The sequence below is a fragment of the Neomonachus schauinslandi genome, chromosome 10 (genome assembly GCF_002201575.2).
Source record: "Neomonachus schauinslandi chromosome 10, ASM220157v2, whole genome shotgun sequence".
Taxonomy (NCBI): domain Eukaryota; kingdom Metazoa; phylum Chordata; class Mammalia; order Carnivora; family Phocidae; genus Neomonachus; species Neomonachus schauinslandi.
The window spans coordinates 119,622,397-119,649,454 of record NC_058412.1 but is presented as its reverse complement, the minus strand read 5'-3'; the positions used below and the strand labels follow the sequence as shown (position 1 = coordinate 119,649,454).

Sequence of the window (27,058 nt, the reverse complement as noted above, 5' to 3'; positions counted from 1 at the left end):
GGGTTCTAAGAAAAAAAGGTTTTTTTTTTTTTTTTTTTTAAAGATTTTATTTATTTATTTGAGAGAGAGAATGAGAGAGAGCACAGGAGAGGGGGGAGGGTGAGAGGGAGAAGCAGACGCCCTGCCGAGCAGGGAGCCCGATGCGGGACTCGATCCAGGGACTCCAGGATCATGACCCGAGCCGAAGGCAGTCGCTTAACCAACTGAGCCACCCAGGCGCCCCCTAAGAAAAAAAGGTTTTAAGAATATGTAAAACTATGGAGAAAATTATAAAGCAATACTAGAGGGTGTACTCAAAGACATAAATTAATGGAGAAGTAGAACACGTTCATAGACTGGAAGACTCAATAATGTCAATTTTTTCCCCTATTAACCCTTTATATTAACAATAAAAATCTCAATAGTTTTCATTAGACCATGACAAATTTATCTCAAAATGAATGCAAAATAGCAGAGAGCCAAGAACAGCCAAGACAATTTTGAAGAATGAGGTGAAGGAAACCTGTCCTAGTCAGTAAAGCTCAACAGTTAGGACAGTATGCTAATTAATGAAGAAATAAACAAACAGGACATACAGCCCATAAACAGATTGACATATATGTAGAGATTTGATATATAAACAGAGAGGTGATATAACTAAATAGTTCTGGGACAACTGGTTATTCATTTGAAAAAATATATTAGAGCTCAAAAATACATTCTAATAGATCAAAGCTCAAAAATACATTCTAATAGATCAAAGCTCCAAATGCAAAAAGCAAAACTTTAGAAATGTTGGCAAGGATATGGAAGACAGAAATGTGCACATGGTTGGGGGAATGGTGGTGATGTAAACTGGTTAGGCACTTTAGAGAAAAATTTTAAAATATCTAACGAAGAATCCTTAAAGCAAATTTTCATCCATATATACAAGGAAGATGTATTGATCCAGCACTGTTTATAACAGCAAAATACTACGAACAACCTTTTTTTAAAGATTTTTATTTTATTTTATTTATTTGACAGAGAGAGACACAGCGAGAGAGGGAACACAAGCAGGGGGAGTGGGAGAGGGAGAAGCAGGCTCCCCGCAGAGCAGGGAGCCCGATGCGGGACTCGATCCCAGGACCCTGGGATCATGACCTGAGCCGAAGGCAGTCGCTTAACCAACTGAGCCACCCAGGCGCCCACTATGAACAACCTTAAATGTCTCTTGACAAGAGAATAATTTTTTTTTATAAAACAGAACACCATCTAGCAAATAAAATGGATAAATTAGAAGTATATGTCAAGATAAAAATATCAAAACCAAAGCCGAGTGAAATAAATAAGTTGCAGAACGATCTCAATAACATACCTAAAATTATACCTTGTAAAAACAATGCTACATTATTGTTTATTCACAGAGAAACATATTGTAAAAATACAAAAATATATACGAGAATGAAAACATTAAGTTCATTATAGTAACCTCTAGGGAAGGAGGTGAATAGTACACAGGGGCTTCAGCTTTGTTTATCAGAATATTCTTACAAAATGAGTAATTGAACAAATAGGACATGATGTTAAAGTTTGACACAGCCAGATGGTGGGCATGAGCTTTAACCATATTGTTATCTATTCTTGTATATCTGAAATATTTCATAAAAAATAAAACCCCTAATGCTTGTAACTCCCTATTTTTATCGGGAGAATGCTTCTCCTGCTGGCAGTGCATTTAAAGACTATTCGAAGTGCTGTCAAATCCGGACCTCTGAAGTTCTTAACTGCTCTGCTGAGTGAGAAACAGACAAGTACCGGCAAAAGCTAAAGAAATTACATTTCTTTTTCTCTTAACAGGAACTATGACTTCCCAAGCCTTTAACCATCTTCATGACTCTTAGGATCCCAACCCAGCTGAGTAGATTCTCTGTCTTGGGTATAAAATTCTAGGCAGGGCCTATATGTGGGTGACTTCTAGGTTCACTACCATAACCATCATTCAGAAACCTGCACAAATCCCTACAGTATATGGGGGTTATCTGGATATTGTCAGGAATAAATTGGTGACTCTCAGCCCTGGAGGTCCTCCACCTGCCCTATCAACAACAAAGAGGTCAACTCTTGGAGGCTCTCCTAGAATCAGCTAGAATCCCAGGTGTAAGAGGATGCAGTATACATGTATTTGGGAATCCGTTCACCTCTCTTCACCCACACCGGCATCATCTTGTCCAAGCCATCACCATTCATTGCCTGGAATATTACAACACCATCCTATTGGTAACCCTACTTCTGGTGTGTGTCCGATCCAATCTCCACAGAATTTAGCACTCAGAATGATCAGTTACGTCAAGTTTCTAAAACACAAACCTGGTACTGTTCCCCTTGTTAGAACCCAGTACCTTCCTATTGGATTTAGAATAATATAAACAATTTTAGGAAGAGTCTGAAGATCTGGGCTGCATCCCCCTCTAAACTCTTCCTCATGCCCCTTTCTTGCTCACTGTACCTCAACTAGGCTGCCCTTCATTCAGTCAAGACCACCAAACTCTTTCTCACCTCAGGGATTTCAAAAGGTTATCTTCTTTGGAACACCCATTCCCCTCTCCTTTCCATGGATAAATCCTATTCATCTTGTAAGTCTTATCTTAAATGTTATTTCCTCACAAAGGCCTTCCTTGTACCCAAGGCCAAATCAGATGCCCTGGTATACTCTCAAATGGTACCCTGCACTTTTCCCTTTGCATCATTTACAAGAGTTTATGTTTACTGGTATGACTGCATATAAAGCCTGTGAATCTTGCTGAAGTGGGGTTATGTTCAAGACACTCCTCTGTTCAAAGCCCTTCAAAGGTTCTCCACCAGACAGAATATGGGCCAGTCTTTTTAGCAAGATGCTTAAGGCTGGCCACAATTTAGCAGTAGGGTATAACACAAAAGCAACAGGAGGCTAAAGATCTAAGTCAGAGTTACTAACTATGGGATTGTGGGCAAGTTTTCTGGCTTCCCAGAGACCAAATTTATCTAATAAAACAGTGGAATGTATTAGTACATCTGGTATGGTTGCTAAGATAATTGAATGTCAACATATGTGAAAACACTTAGAAGTAACCTAATATCCATTATTTTGTTTTGTGTGTAAAATACATGTAAAATTTACCATTAGTGACATTTATAGCACATTCACAATGTTGTGCAAACATCACCATTTACTAATTCTTTTTGTTACTCCTTTTTACACTTCTCCCTCTCAGCCCATGACACAGTGCTGTTTGGAATACCTAAGACCTAAACGTAATCTAATTTCCTTCATAAATTTATTCCTGATCTGTAAGTGCTGGGAATAACTGCTGTATTTATCTAAAAACACTTAATGCTCACCTTTCTCCTAATACAGTTGAATTCTTACCCAATTGGCCCACTAGCCTAGGAGTTCTTTGAGAACTAAAACCATTATTCATCCACCGTTGTTTATTTCTGAAGAATGTTTCCTTAGACTACTTCTGCTCATAAGGGTTTTCTTTCTGATTCTATACTTAAACTAGAAAAAGTGTTTTTTTTTTTAAGATTTTATTTATCTGATAGAGAGAAAGAGACAGCGAGAGAGGGAACACAAGCAGGGGGAGTGGGAGAGGGAGAAGCAGGCTTCCCGCTGAGCAGAGAGCCCGACGTGGGGTTCGATCCTGGACCCTGGGATCGTGACCTGAGCCTAAGGCAGACGCTTAACAACTGAGCCACCCAGGAGCCCCGAAAAAGTGATATTTCTAACTGAATGGCAGAAAATATAGAGATGGTCTTTTTCATATTAGAACAAAAAACTCTAAGTTAAGAGGGTGTGTAGTTAGTGTCGACAAGACACAGCCTTTTGAGGTGCAGCTTTCATGTCTTAACAGATGTTTAAAAACCTAGAAACCAAGATTAAGAAGGTCTTTAAGTCCCAGTCCCCTGCATGTTAACAGTCATAGTCTACAAAGAACTAATTCCTTTGCTGTTTTCTTTCAAGCTCATTTCTCTTTTAGGTTGCTATGCACATTTCCATAGTACATCTGAGGTAGGAAGTTCATGGGCCTCTCCCAAGCAGGCTATGCCTAGCAGGCTAATAAGAACTTGACTGCCCTTCCAAGACAGCTTTCCCCTTTCAGTAATAGGATTAACAAATAACAATACATGGGTATACAACAGTTTACAATGTGCTTTCACATCATCCCATTTAGTCCTCCTGGTAGAACCTACCCATATAAACCCTAGGAAGCCGGAAGTATGTAAGACTCTAGATTTTACGACTTTCTGGATTCAGAGCAATCATGTTCCTTTCTTCAGGGCCAAGAAAGGTGAGGAAGAAAGCTACAGAAGTAAATTTACATTTATTGCATTCTTAAAAAAAAAAAAAAAAAGGACGCCTGGATGGCTCTGTCGGTTAAGCGGCTGCCTTCGGCTCAGGTCATGATCCTGGAGTCCTGGGATCGAGTCCTCCTGCATCGGACTCCCCCCTCGACGGGGAGTCTGCTTCTCCCTCTGACCCCCCCCCCATGCCCTTCCCCATTTTTTCCCCCCAAAAAAAAAAAAATTTTAAAAAAAAAAAAAAAAGGGGGGGGGGAGATCCCAAGCAGATTCCGCGCTGAGCGCAGAGCTGGTCACGGTGCTCGATCCCAGGACCCCAAGACCATGAACCAAGCCGAAACCAAGAGTTGGACACTCAACTGACTGTGCCACCCAGGTGCCCCACATGTATTGTATTCTTTATCACATTCCAACCACCAGACAGTAAGCACCATGAAGGAAGGGACTGCATCTGTTTTGTTTACCAACACAATTCCTAACATCATGCATACACTATGCCAGGCACATACTGGAATTTCAGTAAATATTTGTGAATTAATAAATGAATCAGATTATATAATGTGACGCAGAAAATGGGTATTTCTTAGGAAGGTCACCAAATAATGCTAAGCATGAAGATACTTGCCTTATTTTGTGGAGAGTTTGTCATTTGTCACAGTGATTCTAGAGACCAAGAACACTACATTTCAACAAAAGAGATCAGCCCCACTAACCGGTATAGCTCTTAGCTACCCCTTACCTTGATTCGTGAACTGGGGTTCAGCATGATGTATTTAATGGAACCTTGGATGTTCTCTGTCCAGGAGACCAGCCAAGTAACCTTGTTATCATGCCGGACCTCTTTCCATTTATGTCCTGTAGGAGGAGAAGGAACCTTGGCATCTCTGTGGAAATAACAAAGCAGGAGGGCAGTGAAATGAGAAGCGAGGGACAGTTTCACCTTTCATGACCTAAAGTGGATAAATCTGCTGAGCATGTATTTCCATGTTTCCTCCTCATCACCAGTCAGTAATTGGAAAGTATTTGGAGATACCATGTTGTTCCCAACAGTTCTGCGTAGCCTGGGAAAAGATCCCAGCAACAGTACTCCCAAGAACAAAGGAACCCCCCTGCCCCCTTGATTTCTGGCCCAAACAAAGAACTGCACTCACTTGCTACAGTTGATGATGATATCCTCAGGCATGATCCGTCTCTTCAGCATGCCCATCTTGGGGTGGTTGCCACGGCCACGGAAAAGCCCAGGAGGTTCTATCTTGAAGTTGGCAATCCTCTCTCTGTGGTTATCCATAATACAGAAGCCATATTCTTTCAGTAATTTTTCATTCTCCTCTTTGATTTTCTGGAACACAGCAAGGAAGTACTCAAAATGGGCTCAAATCGCTGTTCCCTATTCATATTTTATCTCTTATTCAAGAACAGCTCAAGGTACAGAAAAGTCTAAAAATCACTAACAAATAAATGCAAATGTGGGTGCCTGGCTGGCTCAGCTGGAAGAGCATATACGACTTTTCATTCCAGGGTCATGAGTTTGAGCCCCACACTGGGTGCAGAGATTACTTAAATAAATACAACTTTTTAAAAAACTTTTTTAAAAAGAGAGGAATGCAAATAGGGATAACCTCTCATAAAGTTGTCAAACTTTAAGTACAATAAAATTCCCCAAAATATCTACCTTTGAGGACTGACTCCAACTACAGATTCAAAACTGATTTTCTTAAAGGATTTATGTGTGAGAACATGTTACCTAGATATTTTTAAATATAACTTTAAAAATTAACATCATTTTATTGAGTAGTGTCAAAATGGCAGATGGGGAAGAGTCTATGATGAGCCTCATAAAGAACATCTCCATGTTTTCTAGTAGATTCCAGACACATTTAGTTGAACAGCATTTCAGATGGTTTTTCAAGCTCTAACATACCTGTCACAGATTCCGTCCTAGGTATATGGATACATACATTGTATACTTTGCAATCCTTGCTCCAAAAAAGGAGTGGGAGTGGAACATGGAGCCTCCTTACCCTCTGCTGACTATATCTTCATATTATACTTAGAAATTCAACTTAACTAAGTCCTGTTGCCTTGTGGGTGGGAACAGATTCAGAACTTGCTGGCAAGAGGTGTCCTTGGCCAGGGCTCTGACAAGGTGATACTTGTGAAACCTCCCTATCTTTGGATCGCTATTTACAAGAACAAAGTGGTTTTTAAGTTTTAAAACACCCCCGAAGTAAAGAATAAACCAGGTTTCACTAATTTGGAATATTGAGAAGACTCAACTGAGACTGAAAAGTCTGACGCAATTATCATTCTTATAGTAACTCATAATTTTTTTTTGAAAAAAATTTTGAAATTCCTTAAAATTCGTAACTACTGGACCTCCAGCTTGGAGGGAAAAAAAAGACAGACAAGACAAACTCTAGCCTGGATTTCTCTAGATCAAGGGCTGGCAAACCTTTTCTAAATAGAAAATATTTTAGGCTTGAGGGCTACAGTCTCTGTTGGAACTACTCAACTCTGCCACTGTCACATGAAAGCAGCCATAGATGATATGTAAACAAGTAGATGTGATTGTGTTCCAATGAAACTTTTTCAATTAGCAATAATCGCGCCTCGGATAAACCTCATTGGCTACGATACTGCCACTGCGCAAAGCTCCAATGAAACTTTTTAATAAAAATAAGCAGCCTATAGTTTGCCTACGGGTACTCCAGAAGAAAACGACATCCCCCTGGATACTGGAAAGATCCTTCTGGAGTGGAGATGGAGATCGATGAGCATGGCTAGATTCCAGGGTAAAATAGATCAAGAACAAGGAGGTATACAGAGGCAGTATTATTGTAGCTGTCTTAAAACCCTAAAATCCAGGAGCCACTGTGCAGGTCTGCCCATCCTCAAATACTGTATTACTGGAGTTACTGACTGGATTTTACGTCACAAGAGAACCAGGTTCTTACATTGAGCCATTAAATAAAGTGATTATTCACAATCTTCAGTCTATGTAAAACCCTTAAGAAAATTTAAACTTTACTAGACCAAGAATCCTCAATCTTTAGTATAGAGCCATGTGAAATTACTAAAGTCAAATCTGTATTTTAAGAACCAAGAAAATTAGATGAACTAAACACTATTCCAAAGTTCTCCAGAGGTTTATGAAATTCTGTAGTACCAGTTTCTCTTCCTTGCTCATCTGTTTCCGAGCTTCTGACTGCGCTTTGAAATACTGGCTCATCTGGGTAAAATCACATTTGCTTAGGTTGGTGATAATATTCTTCTCTTCATTAGTCATCTCCTAGTCAAAAAAAAAAAAAAGGGGGGGGGGGGGAACAGAAGAAGGTAAATACACTATTTACCCCATAGGTTTCTTTGTGATTACAGCAAAGCACCATTTTTTTCAACTAAACGTGTCTAGAGATGTATAGTCTAAATTCATGAGTTTTGAAAAAAAAGAAACATAACTTTATTACTTTGTTCTATGTAAGATATTTAATAGAAAAATGCTTTACATGATTTTTCCTTGAAAAAGGTTATGGAACTCTTACGTAATTTCTTGGGCTCCTTACACCCTGCCACATCCACAAGCATATGTATCCCACAGTTGGAGAAACATGAATATATATCATTTGCTTTAGTAATGAGAGAAATATTTCCATACTCATTCTCTCTTAGAAACATTATCCCTGCTCTACTCACTTATTAAATGTTATTTCCAGAGCTATTCAGAAAGTAAGCTTCAGCTCAGCCTCTGTCCACATAATCCAAATTGAGAATGAGATTGTTTAAAATCACCTAGACAGATGTAGGAAATGTGATTTCAAGAGCAGAAAGTACCAAAAGCAAGTAAGACAGAATCAGAATGGAACATCACATTAACATCTCTCTTTGCAATAGCAGATAGAGAACAGGCAGTCCTGCAGAGAGAAACTTTCCTCTGCTCAGCTAAAGCTGAGGTTTTTTTTGTGTGGCCTAATAAACTCCCTCCTGCAGCCATATGAGAGTGTGAGAGGAAAGAAATATAAGTATTGTTGGAAAGAAACCCTATATAATATAGTGAATAGAGAAAAAAAGAAAAACTTTTAAAAATTCATAAAGCTCAAATTTTACACCACAGAATTTTTTGTAAAGTTATGGTTTATTAATTTAGTCCTTGATTAATATTTCTGCAAGGTGCTAGGATATTAATACATGGGCTACAATACCTTTCTCCAGTCTTTAAAGAAATTTTTCCTAAATATTTCCTTAGTAGTATATTCATGGTCGAGCATTTTTGCAAAGAAGGTAGCTACTTCTTCTGCTTTGGGGCTCAGCTTCATGACTTTACCTAGAGGAAAAAGCGGTTCCAAAAATTGAGGTGTATAATTCATGTTTTGTGTATAAATACTAAGCTCTGGAGAAGTCTTCTAACGCATGGTTTACCTTCCCAAGGTATAAAAAGGTCTGATGACACATGGTAACAACAACAACAAAGACAATACAGTGATTTATATCTAGTTGTATAAATTCTCCTTCTCTTTAGCAGATATTTACCTGGGTCATTCTCTGGAGACTATGCCAGTAAACTGTTCCCAGGTGCCTGCTCAGGACAGGGATGAGCTGGGGGAGGCCCAGCCACTCTTCCTTTTCCTTTCAGCAAGCAGGGTCCTTTACACCTCTTCAATGGTTTTTAAAAATCAAATCCTCAGAGGGACTCCTGCCACTGCTAAGCTAAGCAGCCTCTGTTCAAGAAGGGGAGGAAGGGATAGGGCAGGGAGTGGAAGAAAGGAATTGTGGGGAAAAGAAATAGGCATCTTTCTTCTTTAAAGTTAGGTGGGTGGAATATGAATAAAATAATATATATCCATAGCAGGCAAGCCCAGATATCCCACATGAAAAATCTAAATAAGATCTTCCTCTAGAACTTTTGTACTCAAAATGTGGTTCACAGACCAGCAGCATTGGCATCACGTGGGAGTTCTGTTAGAAACGCAGAATCTCTGGGGCACCTGAGTGGCGCAGTCGACTGGGCATCTGACTCTCGGTTTCGGCTCAGGTCGTGATCTCAGGGTCGTGAGATCAGGCCCTGCCTTGGGCTCCATGTTCAGTGGGAAGTCTGCTTAAGACTCTGCTGCTGCCTCTCACCACCCATGCTCTCAATCTCTCAAATCAATCAATCAATCTTAAAAAAAAAAAATGCAGAATCTCAGGCCCCACCCCAGATCTACAGGTTCAGCAAGTGCATTTTAAGAGACCTTCAGCGGCACGTGTGCATAGTAGAGCTTGAGATGACTGTTCTGGAACACAGGCACTTTGAGGTTGCCTCTTTCAAGGAAATAAGACTTCCAGAGCACAAGGGATGACTGGGGTTCTTGGTAGTGTGGACATATTAGTAAAAGCTGTTCTAAAGGAATCCTGATGTTACACAATGAAAACTGCTAACTTGTAAAGTAAATCTGAATGAGGCCTAGGGGTTTTGTGTATACCTAATTAGAATTAAGGGAAGTACTTGGGAGTTTAATCTACTTTTCAAATAGAGTATTTTTAACAGTACTCTTAGGGCCAATTTCCACTTTTTCTTGACTATCCAACTTTACAACACCATCTGGAACTAATCCATGGCATAATAATTTGAATATACCTAAAATGAGGTTAAACACCATTCCACTGCCTTACTATTACACAGGTACTAGTAATTCACCAAGGATTTTCAATTTCATTATAGAAAACTAAAACTTAACCAGAAACCCATTCATTTCAAAACTCAGAAGACATCTCATTTCATGATGGTTGGAAGTTATCATCCCTAATTGCAGGGATGAAGGGAATTGTGGCACAAAACTGAAATTGCCAGGGTAGACAGGAAGAACCCGCTTGAAATCCGTAGCTCAGATGGCCAACAGGTGGCACCACTTTCCCCTTTCAACCCCCCCCCCTTAACTGCCTTTGCAAGAAGACACTTTGGGGAGGATAGGGTTATTAGCTTTCAAGGGTTTCCTGTACTTCTTTGGATCTCCCCAACTCAGGTCTGAACTAGGGCTGCCAGTAAAGCTGTAACATGCTTCTAATGTAAAGGAAAACATTTAAGTCATTAAAAATAAATGAAATAAAAGGCAAGAAAGAATTTAACTGTTCTTGGGTCTGTTTGGCATAAACTGGTTATCAACAAATATTTGAAAAACAAAAAAGTGGAGACTCTTTGGTCAATTTTACTGAATTCTGTACCAATAGAGGAAGCAATTTTGATGCCTCCTGTTTTAGATGAGCCATAAAAAGAGGAAATGACAGCTCCCGCAGCAGTAGAGTGGCGGGAGGATGACTTGAAGGTTCCTGGCAATGGGAGCACTTTGTGGAAAAGGCTGAGCTCCAGGAAGAAGAAACTGCTGAGTCAGAGCGGAAAAGTGGAGGTTCTCAGCAGAGGCAAGTCACTGCTTCAGCCAGCCTGTGCCCCATCTCCCTGGCAGGTCCAAAGGACTCTGGAGAACTCTCTTCCCTAAAGAGTAGGCAGGACTTACAGCATAATTTGGACTTCAAATACAACATCCTGACTTACTACAGAGTGGGAGTTTACACAAAGGGAAGAAATCCCAGCAAGAAACAACTGAGAAAATGATACAGCTGGAGTTCCTATAATGGAGGACTGGGTAAGAATGGAGAAAGGGACCATAGTGACCAGTGATGCCTGGCTCAGGCCTTGGCTTCTCATCTTGAAAAGAGAAACCCAGGGGCGCTTGGGTGGCTCAGTTGGTTAGTGTCCAACTCTTGGTTTCCGTCCAGGTCGTGGTCTCAGAGTCATGAGATTTGAGCCTTGCATCAGGCTCTGCGCTCAGTGTGGAGTTTGCTAGGGACTCTCTCTCCCACTCTCCTTTTGCCCCTCCCCCTCCTCTCACTGTAAAATAAAAATCTTTAAAAATAAATAAATAAATAAATGAGAGAGAGAGAACCCAGAGACTAGAGAACCTAGCTTTCCTTTAAATCATTTTGAACCTCAAAGTGGGGTTTTCCTAGTTGAGCTTTCTAAAGCTCTTGGTAAGCCCAGACTTGAGCTACAGAATACATGGACTTCCGGGATTGTCTTCTTCAAGGTTCTAGGCTCTTTTTCCTCATTGGAGTTTGGCTTTGGAGTCATACCTGAGCATCTCCAGGAATGACCAACTATGTGTGCTCTGGTCAACACTAGTCAGAATGTTTATCTGATGCAAGCATTTGTCATTAAGGACATGCAATCAGGGTATTGTCCACTGCTGGGTCTTGATGTTTAACACAGGTACACTGAATAAACAGTGTTTTAAAAAATGAATTCCAGCTGGCCAAGTTTAACATGTCCATTTGCAAGACCCAACCTTTCAGTATAAACTATTACCCTTTATCTATAAGTATCTGTGGCCCTAAGGTCACTGCTGGTGGACAAAGAGATGCACCAGAACTCACCACTGATGCCTTTCAGCAGTTTTCCTGCCCAGTATTTCTCAAAGTTTGGTGAGCAGGCCACTTGGTTTAAAAGCACCCAATACTATTATTCTACCTCTATTAAATGAGCCCAGATCTACCTGGTGAATCTTAAGCACATAGGGTTTGAGGGAAAATGCTCTAGCCCTTTCTGGGTAGAACTCTTGGAATGAGGGAGGACATCTGAACATTCCCATCTGCATAGTGCTACACTGCAAACAGGAAGAGTGTCAAAGACAGACTCTTAAATTCTTCTACTCAAGGACAGAAATACCAATGGTAGTTAATGGACAATTCTGAGTGTTCTAAGAGAACCAGGCAGGGCACTTCTTCATGGCAGCTCCTAAAATCTGACTGCACATAAAGGTATAGTGTTGTGCTACAATATATACTTAGTGATAGACACTTACCAGCCCTACCTAGAGGTTGATGGCTAATTAATCTTCAACCAAATACTAGTACTATTTCTCATCATAAACAGCTTGTCAGCTTACACTGTATTGCTAAAGTAAAATACTACCATTTAAGTAAGGCTTTTCTAATAAACCTTACAAAGAGTAGCTCCTCAGAAATGAAGTTCAGATAAAAATATTTAACTTGGGGGGGGGCACCTGGGTGGCTCAGTCGTTAAGCGTCTGCCTTCGGCTCAGGTCATGATCTCCATGTCCTGGGATCGAGCCCCGCATCGGGCTCCCTGCTCGGCGGGGAGTCTGCTTCTCCCTCTCCCTCTCCCCACTGCTCCTTCTCTCTCTCTCTCTCTGTATCTCTCTGTCTCAAATGAATAAATTAAAAAAAAAAAAAAATTTCTACAAAACAAAACATTTAACTTGGGGACCAATGCTGTGACCTACGTAGATGGACATTTTTGGAACCATGTAGTTAAGACATTAACAGCCTCCTTCTCAAGGCACTTGTTCATCACCAAATGGACCTTTAAGAGTTAAGTAAACACCTGATGACCCTTCCCCCAAACCACACAAGGACAAAACAAAATGAAATAAACAAAAAGGATTATATAGCACAAGATCCTTCCTCATTTTCTATTCCTAAAATAGAGGCAGACTCTTTTCTTGGCCAAGAATTAGCCTTGGAACAACTCACCATCATAGTAAAACTTGACACTCTCTGGAAGAGGCTCATATGGTGGAGCAAATACAGGGCCTTTATGTTCTAGGAATTTCCACTTGATGCCTTCAGGATAGCGCTCTTCTTCCCACCTTTAAAAGACAAAGTATAACCTCATTTAGTGATCACCTAATATAGAAATTAGCACCTAGTAAATGCCCAAATAATTAATCTGTTCAATTGATTGGTGCTCTAGAATAACTCTGGGCCCCACATTCAAGGCCTGGATCAAAATAGCCATTATTCTTCACTTTGAAAAAGCCAACACTCATAACAAATAGAATGGAATACTCAGGTGAACATAGGAAAATACAGTTCAACAGTTCAGTTCTAAGACTGGATACAAGGGATCCCCACTCAAGGAGCTTGGCAACAACTGGGGGATATGGAAATGGAAACAGCTGTTTTACCACAATGGTATACAAGGCAGAGGTATTACTTAGCTGTTGATACACAGAAAAAGGCCTCCTGGGAATGGAGATGGCAGGTGAAGGTAGAGTGGGAAACAACCCTACAAGAAAGTACATAATACAACAGAAGACTGGGAAATAATAGTTTGGTTGGTGTATACTGATTTTAAGGTACTTATGGGTTAGCTAGAGCTATCTAATAGCAGACCCTGATAAGTGACTGTAAAGTTTAGTGGAAACAGCTTTTAAAAACCTTTTTACTTTGGGTGGGGGGATCGGTTAGCCCGGTGATGGGTATTAAGGAGGGCAGGTGCTGCATGGAGCACTGGGTGTTGTACAGAGAACAATGGATCGTGGATCACTGCATCGAAAACTGGTGATGTATTGTATGGTGACTAACATAATAAAATAAAATTTAAAAAACAACAACAAAAAAAGTTTTTACTTTAAAAATTAGACATACAGAAAAACAAAGACAAATAAAAGGAACACCATATACCCATCACTTACATTCAACAACTGTTAATATTACGCTGTTTCCTATCTTTTGCTGAACCATTTCAACAATGTACACTGCAGATATGATACCTCACCTCTAAATAGTTCAGGAAATTATCTCTATAAAAATAAGGATATTCGGTCACATAACTACAATACTATCACATCTAATAAAATTAGTACTCTAATACCTAGACCATACTAAAAACTTCCCAATTATATTCAAAATGTGTTTTATAGGCCAGGATCCAATTAAGGATCATGCACTGACATTGGTTGATACGTCTCTCTTTTTCTGGAATTAGACCTTCTCACCATCGCCACCATTCTGCTTTTTTGAGTCCGTCAGTTGTCTTACGGAATATTTTAAAACTTCACAGATTTTAATCTTCACTATTTCTACTGTAAAAGTCATAAAGTTCTACAGAATCCTTCTAAAGCCTAACTATGCATATTCTATTACTTCCTATCACTTCTAACTCCAATATTTTTCTAACTCCAACATTTTAAACAAAGTTCAGAAACATTAAATAAAAATTATACATATCAGACTGCTATAATAAGAGCATCGCTATAAAACCAAAGTCAACGTAGATGGTCAAATGATTTCTGACAAGGGCGCCAAGACCATTCAATGGAGCAAGGAATCTCTTCAACAAATGGTGTTGGGAAAACTAGATATTCACATGCAGAAGAATGAAGATGGGCCCTTACCTTATACTATACAGAAGAATAAACTCAAAATGGATCAGAGACCCAAACATAAAGGCTAAAACTATAAAACTCTTAAAAGACAGGGCAAAAGCTTCATGACTTTGCATTTAGCCATGATTTCTTAGATAAGACACCCAAAGCACAGGAAACAAAAGAAAAAGATCAACTGAACTACAAAGTTAAAAACTGTACATCAAAGGACACAAGAGTGATGAGGCAACCCACGAATGAGAGAAAAGATCTGCAAAGCATATATCTGATAAAGGATTAACATCTAGAATAAAGAACTACAGGGCACCTGGGTGGCTTAGTTGGTTAAGCGACTGCCTTCGGCTCAGGTCATGATCCTGGAGTCCCAGGATCGAGCCTCACATCAGGCTCCCTGCTCAGCGGGGAGTCTGCTTCTCCCTCTGGCCCTCCCCCCCTCATGCTCTCTCTCATTCTCTCTCTCTAATAAATAAATAAATAAAATCTTAAAAAAAAAAAATAGAATAAAGAACTACAACTCAACCACAAAAGAACAACCAACCCAATTTTAAAAACCAGCGAAGGACTCGAATACAAATTTCTCCAAAGATAGACAAGTGGCCAGTTAGCATCTGAAAAAAATGTTCAACATCACCAATCATCAAGAAATATAAAGTCAGGGGCGCCTGGGTGGCTCAGTCGTTAAGCGTCTGCCTTCGGCTCAGGTCATGATCCCAGGGTCCTGGGATCGAGCCCCGCATTGGGCTCCCTGCTCAGCGGGAAGCCTGCTTCTCCCTCTCCTTCTACTGTTCCCTCTGCTTATGCTCTCTCTCTCTCTCTCTGTCAAATAAATAAATAAAATCTTAAAAAAAAAAAAAAAGAAAAGAATCTCGGGGCACCTGGGTGGCTCAGTCGGTTAAGCGACTGCCTTCGGCTCAGGTCATGATCCCAGGGTCCTGGGATCGAGCCCCGCATCGGGCTCCCTGCTCGGCGGGAGGCCTGCTTCTCCCTCTCCCTCTCCCATGCCCCTGCTTGTGTTCCCTCTCTCGCTGTATCTCTCTCTGTCAAATAAATAAATAAAATCTTTAAAAAAAAAAAAAAAGAAATATAAAGTCAAAGCTATGAGATACTGCTCACACCTATTAGGATGACTATTATAAAAGCAAAAACAAACCAGGAAATAACAAGTGTTGACAACCATGTGGAGGAATTAGAACCCTTATGCACCATTGGTGAGAATGTAAACTGTGCAGCCACTGTGGAAATCAATACAGCGAACAATTGCTTGAAAATGCAACACAGAAGTACCACATGATCCAGCAATTTCACTCCTAGGAATAAAACCAAAACAACTGAAAGCAGGTATTAAACAAATACTTGTTCTCCAATGTTCACAGCAGCACTCTTCACAATTGCTAAAAGGTTGAAACAACCTAAGTATCCATCAACAGATGAATGGATAAACAAAATGTGGTCTCTCCATACAATGAAATATTATTCAGCCTTAGCAAAGAAGGAAATTCTGACACATGCCGCAACATCAATGAACCTGTAGGACATTTTCTTAAGTGAAATAAGCCAGTCACAGAAGGCCACATATTGTATATTTCCACTTACATGAGGTATGTAAAGTAATCAAATTCATAGAGACAAAACACAGAAGGGTAGTTACCAGGGTCCAGGGGAAAGGGGGAATGAGGGAGAGTTGCTGTTTAACAGTTTGTTTTGTAAGATGAATAGAGGTCTGGAGATGGATGGTAGTGGTAAGGGTTACACAACAATGCAAATGCACTTAATACACTTAACTGCACGCTTAAAGATGGTTAATATAGTAAATTCTACGTTATTATGTTTTACAACAATTAAAAATAATTAAAAAAAAACCAAAAACACCTCCAAGTCAAGATTTAACAAAATCTTAAACCTAGAAGGAGCATTATCCTCAGTAACCAACCTACCACTCTACATATGAAACTGGCAGGATCTCCCAACTAGACACTGGCATAGAAAGGCCTGGATGCAGGTACCCATCCAAATCCCAGAGTCTATTACTCTCCAAATCAGAGAAAATTCACGTGTATGTATGTATGTATGTATGTACGATGTGTGCAGGCACGTATGTACTACAAGAAGCCTATGTAAAACAGTCACAGAGTAACTGGGCAGATGCAGAGCACCCTGTTTTCCCTTGGTTCCATTCTTCTCATCAACTCCAGTGGTTTTTTAATTAAGACTCCAAGCTGTTTTTATAATTCTTCCTATTCCAACATGTTCATCCTGAGGACTCACAGTAACTTACCATTTAAGCAAAATAAGAGATTCAATCACTCAACACTAAAACTCAGTTTAAACCGAAAGAGAAAGTATCCTTCAAGAGGCTGGTATCATTGTATCGACAACTATTAACTATACCAATAAAAACAGTAGTGTTGCCCTTCTAGGCCTGCATCAATGGCTCACCAACAAAATTAAGAAAAACACATACTTAGACACCGAAATGACTTCTCTATGGCAGGCTTATGAATTCAAGGCAGTTATCAATTTGACAGTAAAATATGCTTGAAAAGGGGAAGGTGGAAAAGTGCTAGAAACGTGTTTAAGACAGGAAGGTAAACATCCATAAGCTGTTTGAAATCAAGTTCCTTTGCAGTTAACAAGCACCTCACAGTACACTGTAAAATGCATATTTAATTTTTAAAATTCAGAAATAAAGCTCACATACTACAGCTTTCCTGAAGCTGATCTCTAGAATCAAGGACAGTTTCTCTGGTTTGAGAAGAGTATCAATCCATATCCCATAAATTTCTTATCACTATTACTGACTGTATTTGTGAGTCCTGGTATAACCCCAACTCCTTACAGCATTTTGCCTTTGCTAAAAGAGACTGAAACCTCCATTTAAAAGTCACCTAACACCAACAACGAATTCCCCAGTTTCTAGGTCTTTTTGTGAAGAATAAACATGGGACTTCTGTTCCAACACGTCAGCCCTGACACAAGTGTATTTAACTCAAGGCAGACCTGAAACCCCACACACCTACAATGGGTAACCCTTAAAAACAGGCGGATCCGGGTTAATTAAGGTTTCCCAAGCCTGAGCATACCAACACCACTTATAACATTGTTTCTCTAGAGGGAAAATGTGATACAATAAAGAAACCCGGAGGGGATCTGAACCATTTTCCCTTCTCCACAATTACCAAAGAAGAGTCTCAAGATCAAAGTTTTGCTGGTTTCTTTTTGACAACATTAACAATCTGCAGACTTTGGGGGGAAGCAAAAGGTCTGCACCCTTGCCAAACTGATGAAGTTATGTCTCTGTTAGTGGGAGAGCAAGAGGAATAATAAAAAAAAAAAATGAGAATATCTGCCACTTAACTCCCTGACGAGGCTGTCAGTGGAAGTCACACTGAGAACTGGACCACTGACTTCAGAATATAGCAGGCAGCCTACCACGACAGGAAGAAAGGGCAAGCTATCAGCTAAGAGGTCCATCATTCTTGTTCTCTACTTATAAAAACTTAGAGTGTGCCATCAAGCAATGGGCTTAAGAAAGCACAAAATTTAACAATCAGGCTTGAGGGGCGCCTGGGTGGCTCAGTTGGTTAAGCGACTGCCTTCGGCTCAGGTCATGATCCTGGAGTCCCTGGATCGAGTCCCGCATCGGGCTCCCTGCTCGGCAGGGAGCCTGCTTCTGCCTCTGACCCTCCCCCCTCTCATGTGCTCTCTCTCTCTCATTCTCTCTGTCTCAAATAAATAAATAAATAAAATCTTTAAAAAAAAAAAAAAATCAGGCTTGAGGACAGCATGCATTGGAGGCTATAGAAAAGACTGCTGACCCCCAAACCAATCATCTTCAGTTAAAGACTAACCAATCCTACTTAAACCAAAATAAGAATAAAAATCAAAGGTTACGGTCTCTCAGAATTAATACGTGGCAACACTGATAAGGATTTCAACCGCAGAAGCAAAATTAGGTTATTAGACCCTTCCAGGGTATCTAATTTCACACAAGGCTGGACCAGGATAAGAGTATATCTGCTTCAGGGTCCAACAACAGCCAAGGCTACAAAGGAAGGGGGAAGACAGTAGGGAGCTAGTGATAAGGAAATGATCTTTGTTCATTCAACAAACACTTACTGAGCACCCACCATAGAACGCTGACAGACATAAAAGACTGATGAATTACTAACCCACCATTCTCAGGACTCCTAATAACCCCTAATTTACATAATCATTTCATTTTATTTTGGGGTGCCTGCGTGGCTCAGTCAGTTAAGCATTTGATTTTTGGCTCAAGGTCATGATCTCAGGGTCATGAGATGGAACCCCACGACAGGCTCCTTGCTGGGCATGGAACCTGCTTAAGATTCTCTCTCTCCTTCTGGTTCTGCTCTTCTCTCTCTTTAAAAAAAAAAAAAAAAAAAAAAAAGGCATTTCATTTTATCTTCAAAAATTGTTTTAGGGGTGCCTGGGTGGCTCAGTTGGTTGAGCGTCCGACTCTTGATTTCAGCTCAGGCTATGACCTCGGGGTCATGAGATGGAGCCTTTTGTCAGGCTCCGCACTCAGTGGGGAGCCTGCCTCAGATTCTCTTTCTCCCTCCTCTCTCTCTAAAAATAAATAAAACTCTAAAAAATTGTTTTATTAAAGGTGAATATTCTATCTCTGAAAAACTTTGATTAGTTCCAAAGAAAACAATGGAAAAAAAGGAGAGAGAAGAAAATAAAAACACGTATCCTTTTGTTTCCTGATTCTGACTTTGGAAAGGCCCAGAATTCCTTTGCTCTGTGATTTTCCTTTTCCACACTTCCATTTTAACCCCATATGTGTTCACACCAACAATGCCAATTACACAGCTGTGTTGAGCATTTCTGCCATTGTAGCTCTGCTCCTCTCAGACACCTCCCTGGTCACTGATCTCTCCCTTTTCCTTAGGCATGCTGTGCTGGGAGATTACTGTTCTAAATTATAAGAGCCACAGAGTAACTACATACAAATGGGTCTGGAACTCTACATACCAAACTATGAATAGTGGTTACCTCAAAGCTGTAGTAGTCTAACAATACACCTCTGAATCATTGGACTCTTTTCAACACAAGTACAAATCACGTGTAATTTAAATCATACAAAGTTTTAAGAAGTACCAGTATTAAAAATACTTAATTTCAAAATTCCAAACACCAAAATTTATTAAATAAAAAATAAAATTTCCCACCTAAACACACACATCTCAAAAGTAACCTGCTATTGCTATTCTCCTCCATAAAGATTGAATCTTCACTCCCAGTGAGGACACCTGTTTTCTCAGTCACAACCCTAGATATCCTGATATTCATTAATGTTTTCCTAATCTGAGAGACATTACACAAAAAGATTTATCATTCATTTTTTTCTTAGCATTTTTCTTTGGCCATATTTTGTTTACTGATCACTTTTCTAAGACTGTTCATTTTTAAAAGACCTTTTTTCACATTAAGAATCTTAGCCCTATGTAGTGCAAAAATTTCCCGCCCTTTTTTTTTTAATGGCATGAATTTGTTTGCCATACAACATTTTAATTTTGATATATCAACTTTGTAAATATTTTCCTATGGCTCTGGTCATATGTCCTGCCTCAAAAGGTCTTCATTATTCTACAATTTTAAAATATTCATCCAGATTTCCTTGTGGAGGTTATTTTTTTAAACAAACAGGCAGTTTCCTGAACATGATTTATAAAATAATCCATCTTTTCCCTACCATTTTAAATGCAACTTTCTTCATATGCCAAATTCCTACACACACACAGAGTCCACTTCCATAGTTCATTCTGTTCAACAGGGTGGGACCTAGTTTTTAGATCCAATAGGCTTAGAGCTAGTTAGCCTTCTCACTAGCACCTGGAAAACTTATTTCAGAATGTTGTTATTGGAGAGATTTTTTAAAGTACTTCCCTCCTCCTCTAAAGATCAGGCTACTAAATTTTAATAACACTCTTGCTTAATTAGGCTGTGGAATCCGAGAGCTGACATTGTAACCCAGTGCTGCGATGTTACCATTTCCACTTCTGCTCCTCTTCTTTCTTCGGCTTCTTTTTCTTGCTATCTGGCTCAGGAACTTTTTTATCTTTATCTTTCTCTTTATTCTTGGGTTTTTTCAATTTACCGTCCTACAAAGAAACATGGTGAGAAAGCACTTAAGTACTGACCACATTTAAGAAGTAGTTTTGAGGGGCCATTAGGAATAAAAACTGGAATCACAGAATATTAAAACTGGAGAGGTTCTTAAAATCTAATGCTCTCAAATTTGATAGATGAGTGAAAATTTACTGGTCTTTTTCTCTAGGGCCGTATTTCCCAAAACTCCCTGACAAATGGTTACCTGAGAAAGTAGTTAAAAACACTCATTCTGCGTGGCAAGAGCCTGGGAAATTATATATATTTTTTAGCCTCAGAGGAATGTTTGGGAAAGCACTGCTACAGCAAGTAATCCCAGTGTGTTATCCTCACTTGTTTTTAAATCTACTCATCTTTAAACCTCTTCGAACACCATCAAATAATGGGAATAGGAGACCCTGTATTTAAATAATATAGAATTTGAAAGGAAATTCCTGATTGAATTTGAGAGGGGCTGTGGGGGAATACTTCCTATCACTGGTTGCTTGCATACACAAAGTCAGGAAGCAGTAAACAAGTGTTGAGGAGGTACTAAAATAATTCCCCATTCCTATGATAGTATTTCTTAATGGCTCTTCTTTGAACTATGACCCCACATGAGCTGTCATTGTGGCACAGATATAAACAAATATAATTGAGTAACACAGGAGATAAATCTCAAAACACACACATCCAGACAAAAATGTGCTATTCAACAAGTGGAGGTCCTGCTCCACAGGATCTAAACTCTTTTAAAGAATATTTTCCGGGGCCCCTGGGTGGCTCAGTCGTTAAGCGTCTGCCTTCGGCTCAGGTCATGATCCCAGGGTCCTGGGATCGAACCCCACGTTGGGCTCACTGCTCAGCGGGAAGCCTGCTTCTCCCTCTCCCACTCACCCTGCTTGTGTTCCCTCTCTCACTGTGTGTGTGTCAAATAAATAAGTAAAATCTTAAAAAAAAAAATTTTTTTTCCCTTTGTCTAACTATCCAAGATCATTTTTTATTCAACAAGTTTTATAAGCCATGAAAAGTGGTTTTGAGTAATCCTAAAATCAATTACAGAATGACAGAGCTTGAAAGGCCTTTATAATTTATAGACAGTTTGATTTGACATATCCAGTTATAATTAAGGAAAACTCTGAACACCTGTTCAAGGTCATATAGTTCAAGGTCATATAGTTGCTACTGACCATGATGAGAGCCCAAGTTTATCAGAAAAATCATAGTGTGATTCATGGGAATGACTGGAATATAAAACATTCTAGGACTATATGATAGGATAACAATCAAAATAAACTGAGGATTTTAAAGCAAATGATCTTTGGGGTAGAAGGAAGGAAAAGACTACAATACCAGACATATTTTAAAATAGGAATGGAGAATACCAATATATAAGTATTTTGGGGACAAGTACTAGAGGATCATATTAATTCAGATAATGTTTACTATTTTGCCTGAAACACACCACAGGAAAGGGAAATGTTTTTCAGTTAAGACATTCTCTGAACAGCTTCTGAACAGGCATACCGATGGTTCCATCAGGAAACTACTGGCTACATTGTATGTTTTCAAGCCTCAAAATGGGATAATCAGTCACTGAGAAACTTCAGAACAATTCCCAGAAATGAAAAAAACCACAGCCAGTGAGTGAGGTTTCAGTACTGCTTCTGCCATCTGGGGTCCCAGCCATTAAGAAGACTGTGCATTAATTCTAAGTCTTTCAGACTGCATTTTTTCCCCCCTGCACGGAGAGGGCTGCTGAAAAGAACAATAAAAAAAGAAAAAGTCAAGTGTTCTTTTTTCCAAATGGTTTAAAATAGTTATTACTAACTCCTTCCAAACTCAGAGAAAGGTTATTATTTTCCATTAACGCAACGAAGGCCTAAAGGCAATATGGAAAAGCATGGAAAGCTACAGTTTTACATTTCTTTACCTACTAGTCTGTATTGATGATCATCTACATAAAAGTGGAGTGACTACCACAATCACTCAACATTTTACCCTTAACTCCTTGAGTTGGTGCTCATAAACTTGAACTGCCAAGAACAGACTAGTTGTCAGAAAAACCAGTTCTCTAAATCTAGGACCTGATCATCTCTCTATGGTTCACTTACTCATTAATATATTTTTTTAAAGATTTTATTTATTTATTTGAGAGTGAGAGAGCACAAGCAGGGGGAACAGGAGAGGGAGAGGGAGAAGCAGGCTCCCCGCTGAGCAGGTAGGCTGATATGGGGCTCGATCCCAGGACCCTAACTGAAGGCAGACACTCAACTGACCGAGCCACTCAGGCACCCCTTCCTTAATATTCTTAATGTGGTTTCATTAAAGACCCTTCTCTCTTCCTGTGGAGTTAAAGGATCAGCAAAGTCACACAGGAGACAGAATAACATGGTAGCTAGTGCATTGGTTCCGGAATCAGACTGCATGGGATCAAATCCTGACTTTACTACTTAGGAGTTGTGTGACTTCAGGCAAATGATCTCAGCCTCTCTATACCTCAGTTTCTGCATCTGTAAAATGCAGAGAATAGATAGTAGCAATGTTTACCTCTTAATGGCTGTTGTAAAGATTAAATGAAATGATTCATATAAAGCATTAATAGTGTTTGGCACATGGTAAGCATCTATTACATTTAATTTTAATTGTCATCATTCTTACTACTACTACAATAGATTACACTCTTAAAACTCACTGCTCCCTATCACTATCTTTACGGCTCATACTTCGACGAGCTACTGACTTAATACTTGTGAATCCATTTTGCCCATGACCGTGGCTAACCACAAATGCAGCGTAAGAGCTAAGAACTCACTCAACCCCTTCTCTTAGGAGAGTGCAAGATTAAGACTCCTGTGAATTTCTGACATCCTTCTCTTGAATTACTTGCTAACAACTCTTTAGTACAAGAAATGCCAAATGTCTAAAGGAACCATATTATTGTATTTTTAAATCTACCACAACCATAAGTACTTGAGTTGAGCTGAGATTTTAAGGAAGGTGATAAGCCAGGAGAAGAAGGGAGGAAGAGCATGTGTGTTCCAGACAGAGGGAACAGCATGTGCTACATAAAGCTCTGAAGCACAAAAGAATCCAGTGTGGAAAAGAAACAAAGGAGGCCAGTGTGGCTGGAACAAGTTCAATTAGAGAAGAGGCATAAGATGAAGGAAGGTACCAGATGCAGGGGTCAGACTGGGAGGAGTTGTGGTAAAGAGCTTGGCTTTCTTCATATGTCCAAGGGGCACCCAATTAAAGGCCTTTAAACACACAGAGTTACCCAGAGTGAGTGATGAGCAAGCTTTGTTAAATATGAGAGTGCTAAAAAACAATCTTAGGGGAAGCTTTTCCAGGTCGAAAGCCTGGAAGTTCTTGTTAACACTGCCTCTGCATGTATGAAGATGGTGCAGTTTCTCCAAAAACATCAGCTGGCAGCAGCGCTATGGGTAGACACCCTGGAAGGCTAAGAGAGATCTTAAAACTCACAGGGCCACGGCCACCACTACACATCTACAAGTTTTTCTCAGCGTTTCCTCTACCACAGACCGATACATTCCCTAAAACTCATCTGTCTTCAAAAGTTGTTTATGGAAAACTCCCTACTCCAAACCCAAGCCTCCAAGGGCCACAGTCTCTTTACTAACCTCTTCTTCCTCCAGTTTTCGTTTCTTCTCTTTCTTGATATCTTCTGTTTTAATTTTCTTAGGTTTATAATCAGCACTACAAAGGGGAACATGAATATGCAATTAACACAACTTTGACACAGTAGTTCTCACCAACAGGATCAGGACCTCCAAACTCCTCTTGGAGGCTTCGAATGCAGGTATGACTATTCTTAGCTGGACATTCTACAGTCAGAACAGGAATGGAGAAAGAAGGCCTGACCAAGGACCAACAGTTACAGTCCTACACAGAACAAAACAATTTATACTACACACAGGCCTGGAAGAGAAGGGGAATGGAGGGCTATCTGGAAACAGACACCACTAGAAGATGAAAGTCTGGGAACCAAATGCCCAGCACAACAATGGCTACCACAAGGTAACATCTGGCTGGAAAGGGGAGGAAAGAAATACTGTATGCATTCTAAATGAGTACAAATGAGTTCACCAAGTAGTTCTCTCCTCCCTTCCCATCCACTTTCTACCACAAATCCTCTGTAGATTCCTGAAGCATAATAAGCTATACAAGACTGAACATAAGGAATAGAACTTAACCTCACGGAATCTCAGAAAGAGGTACACATAAGCCTCAAATAACTATTTTAAGAGCAATTTTATTATCTCTATATACAGAAACATCACTTAGAATTCACTGACAGGCACAGATCCTAGGAAAAATTGCTTTAACAGTGAAAAATTATCTGTGGTAGGTGATAAATTAAAAGCAACTTAAATAATTTAAATATTCTTTATGAATTCTGTATTATTGGAAATTCCTATAATAAACAGGCATTACCTTTTAAATATGAAAAAATAAAAATATATATTCTCCAGCTAAGCCTCAGATACACTACTTATTTGCTTAGCAAACCCTGCATCTCATAATTCAAAGATAAATAAGTTGCCCAGTCCATTAATCACAAATTCCAGATGACTAAAGTCAATTAATGCTGTTTTTCTGTGTAATGGAGAGACCTAGATCCCATTTATTCTTTAAACAAATCCTTTTTGTTTTCAAAAATCAAATAAAAAATACTCACTCATCCTCTTCTCGAGGCCTCTTTAACGGCTTTATATCCTCTTTAGGAGGAGCAAAATAGCCATCATCTTCAGGTTCATCTTTAATTCGTGGTGGACTAAAGAGGGGAAAAAAACTAATGAGTTTGGGAAGGTCTATATTATTTTAAATAATCTGAAGTAGGAATAAATCATCTCACTGAGAAGTAGCTAAAATAAGGATTAACAACATGCATTTGTACTTATTGTAAAAGTTTTCTGTAAGCACTTCTTTTCACTTAACATCTCACTACAACCCTGTGAAGTAGATAGTACTGTCCTCACTTTACAGATGAACAGGCAATATCAAGATCGGGGATCAGGATTCCTTGATCTAAGTCAGTATTCTTTTCTACTGCATCTTAGCTGCCTTTGCCAGCATGACCCAAACCACAACAGGAACAAACTTAATTGTTCCCTCACCTTGCAGGAGAGATCTACTATATATCTAAATCCTCAAATGATCCAAACTGATTATTCTAGTACCCCAAAAGCTAAATATAACTTTACAAGGAAGGGAATAAAAATTTATTTCCCAAGAACCTTAAAGTTCTAATGGAAACTAACCTTAGTTACATGGGAAAATAACTAAGCTGACATTACAACAAAAGAAGGGAATGTGCTAAATGAGAGAAGAGGCCATGAACAAACTGAAGCCATTCCAAACCAAATCCAGTCATTGTTCAACTTCCTCCCTTGGTTTACTTAGGTTATACACAGAAGAGTGCCTTGCCCTATTTTTAAGACTTTTTGCCTTCTGAATATATAAAAAGATGGTTCTGTTAGACAACTATTTTGAACCAGAAAGCGGAAGGAACAAGTGGGGGGGAACCCACAAGACCAGCAATCACCACAGCCTTGGGATGTTCCCTGGCTTGACACATCTAGGCAGAACCTCACTGTTCATGGCCAGAAGCACCTGTGCAGCTAAGTAACTCAGTACAGAGAATGCCTCTCAACATGAAATCATCCATCTCTAAAGGGTCCAAGGGATAAGCAGCCAAGGACAGTCAAGATATTCGTGGGGTTTCAATGCTACCACACCCCAAACTCTCCAAGCATACTGGATCCCTTTGCTTGACACAGAATCTGAATGTTTAAAGAGATTAGCTTTTCTTCCTTGTTTCTGCACATTCCTCAAATGCCAATCTCTATATCTGCTTCCCCTCACCATGGAAATCACTAACATAGCATCAAGAGTCCAGTATCTCCAAACGCTTTGCACCAGAAGGAAAAAACATTGCCACTGACCCAACTAGTTAAGTAAATGCTAGATCCTAGTACTGTCATGGGTGAAGTTAACAACATGTGGGAAGGGTTACTAGGGCTGAAGGAAGAACTTCTGAAACAATTTATCAGAAAACTGTGTTCCACCCAGGAAAGCATTTGGATTGTCTACAAAGACAAACATGTAAGCTAGCAAGAAGCCCAGCAAGGTGAATATAGAGACCTGCCTAGAAGACTGTGTTCCTAATCTTCTAACATGGAAAGTCTGAAACTGAATCCTGGACTACACACCAAGTCCAGAGTCTATTTATACCTTAGTGTTAGTTTATAAAAGTCCTAGGTGGTCTCTTGGCAGGAAATAGCCACCCGGTACTCACTTTATCTAAGAAATCAGAACACCTAGGGTAGTTTTCAGCTCTAATGCTTCTTGAATTATTATTCCACATTCCTATAACAGTTACAAAATATGCCTGAAGAGGGCACCTACTTCTAGTCAAGGGACTCGGAGAACATGGCAGAATTTTCAAAAATGTTCCCAAATGAAACTGA

The 27,058-nt window shown here is 39.6% G+C and overlaps 1 protein-coding gene and 1 pseudogene across 2 annotated transcripts in view; both read right to left on the bottom strand.

Moving 5' to 3' along the window:
• The window catches only part of TOP1 (DNA topoisomerase I), a 90,719-nt gene that overhangs the window by 16,974 nt on the left and 46,687 nt on the right, over positions 1 to 27,058 (bottom strand). Inside the window, exons 6-13 of one of the 2 annotated variants that reach the window (XM_021688924.1) lie at positions 25,267 to 25,362; positions 24,209 to 24,284; positions 20,469 to 20,581; positions 12,820 to 12,935; positions 8,496 to 8,617; positions 7,466 to 7,588; positions 5,451 to 5,638; positions 5,039 to 5,183 (exon numbers count right to left, since the gene is read on the bottom strand). In XM_021688924.1, coding sequence (XP_021544599.1) covers positions 5,039 to 5,183; positions 5,451 to 5,638; positions 7,466 to 7,588; positions 8,496 to 8,617; positions 12,820 to 12,935; positions 20,469 to 20,581; positions 24,209 to 24,284; positions 25,267 to 25,362 — 979 coding nt within the window. The remainder of the gene's footprint in view (positions 1 to 5,038; positions 5,184 to 5,450; positions 5,639 to 7,465; positions 7,589 to 8,495; positions 8,618 to 12,819; positions 12,936 to 20,468; positions 20,582 to 24,208; positions 24,285 to 25,266; positions 25,363 to 27,058) is intronic. The other variant, XM_044918495.1, reaches the window with a different exon arrangement.
• On the bottom strand, positions 6,836 to 6,953 carry LOC123326155 (annotated as a pseudogene).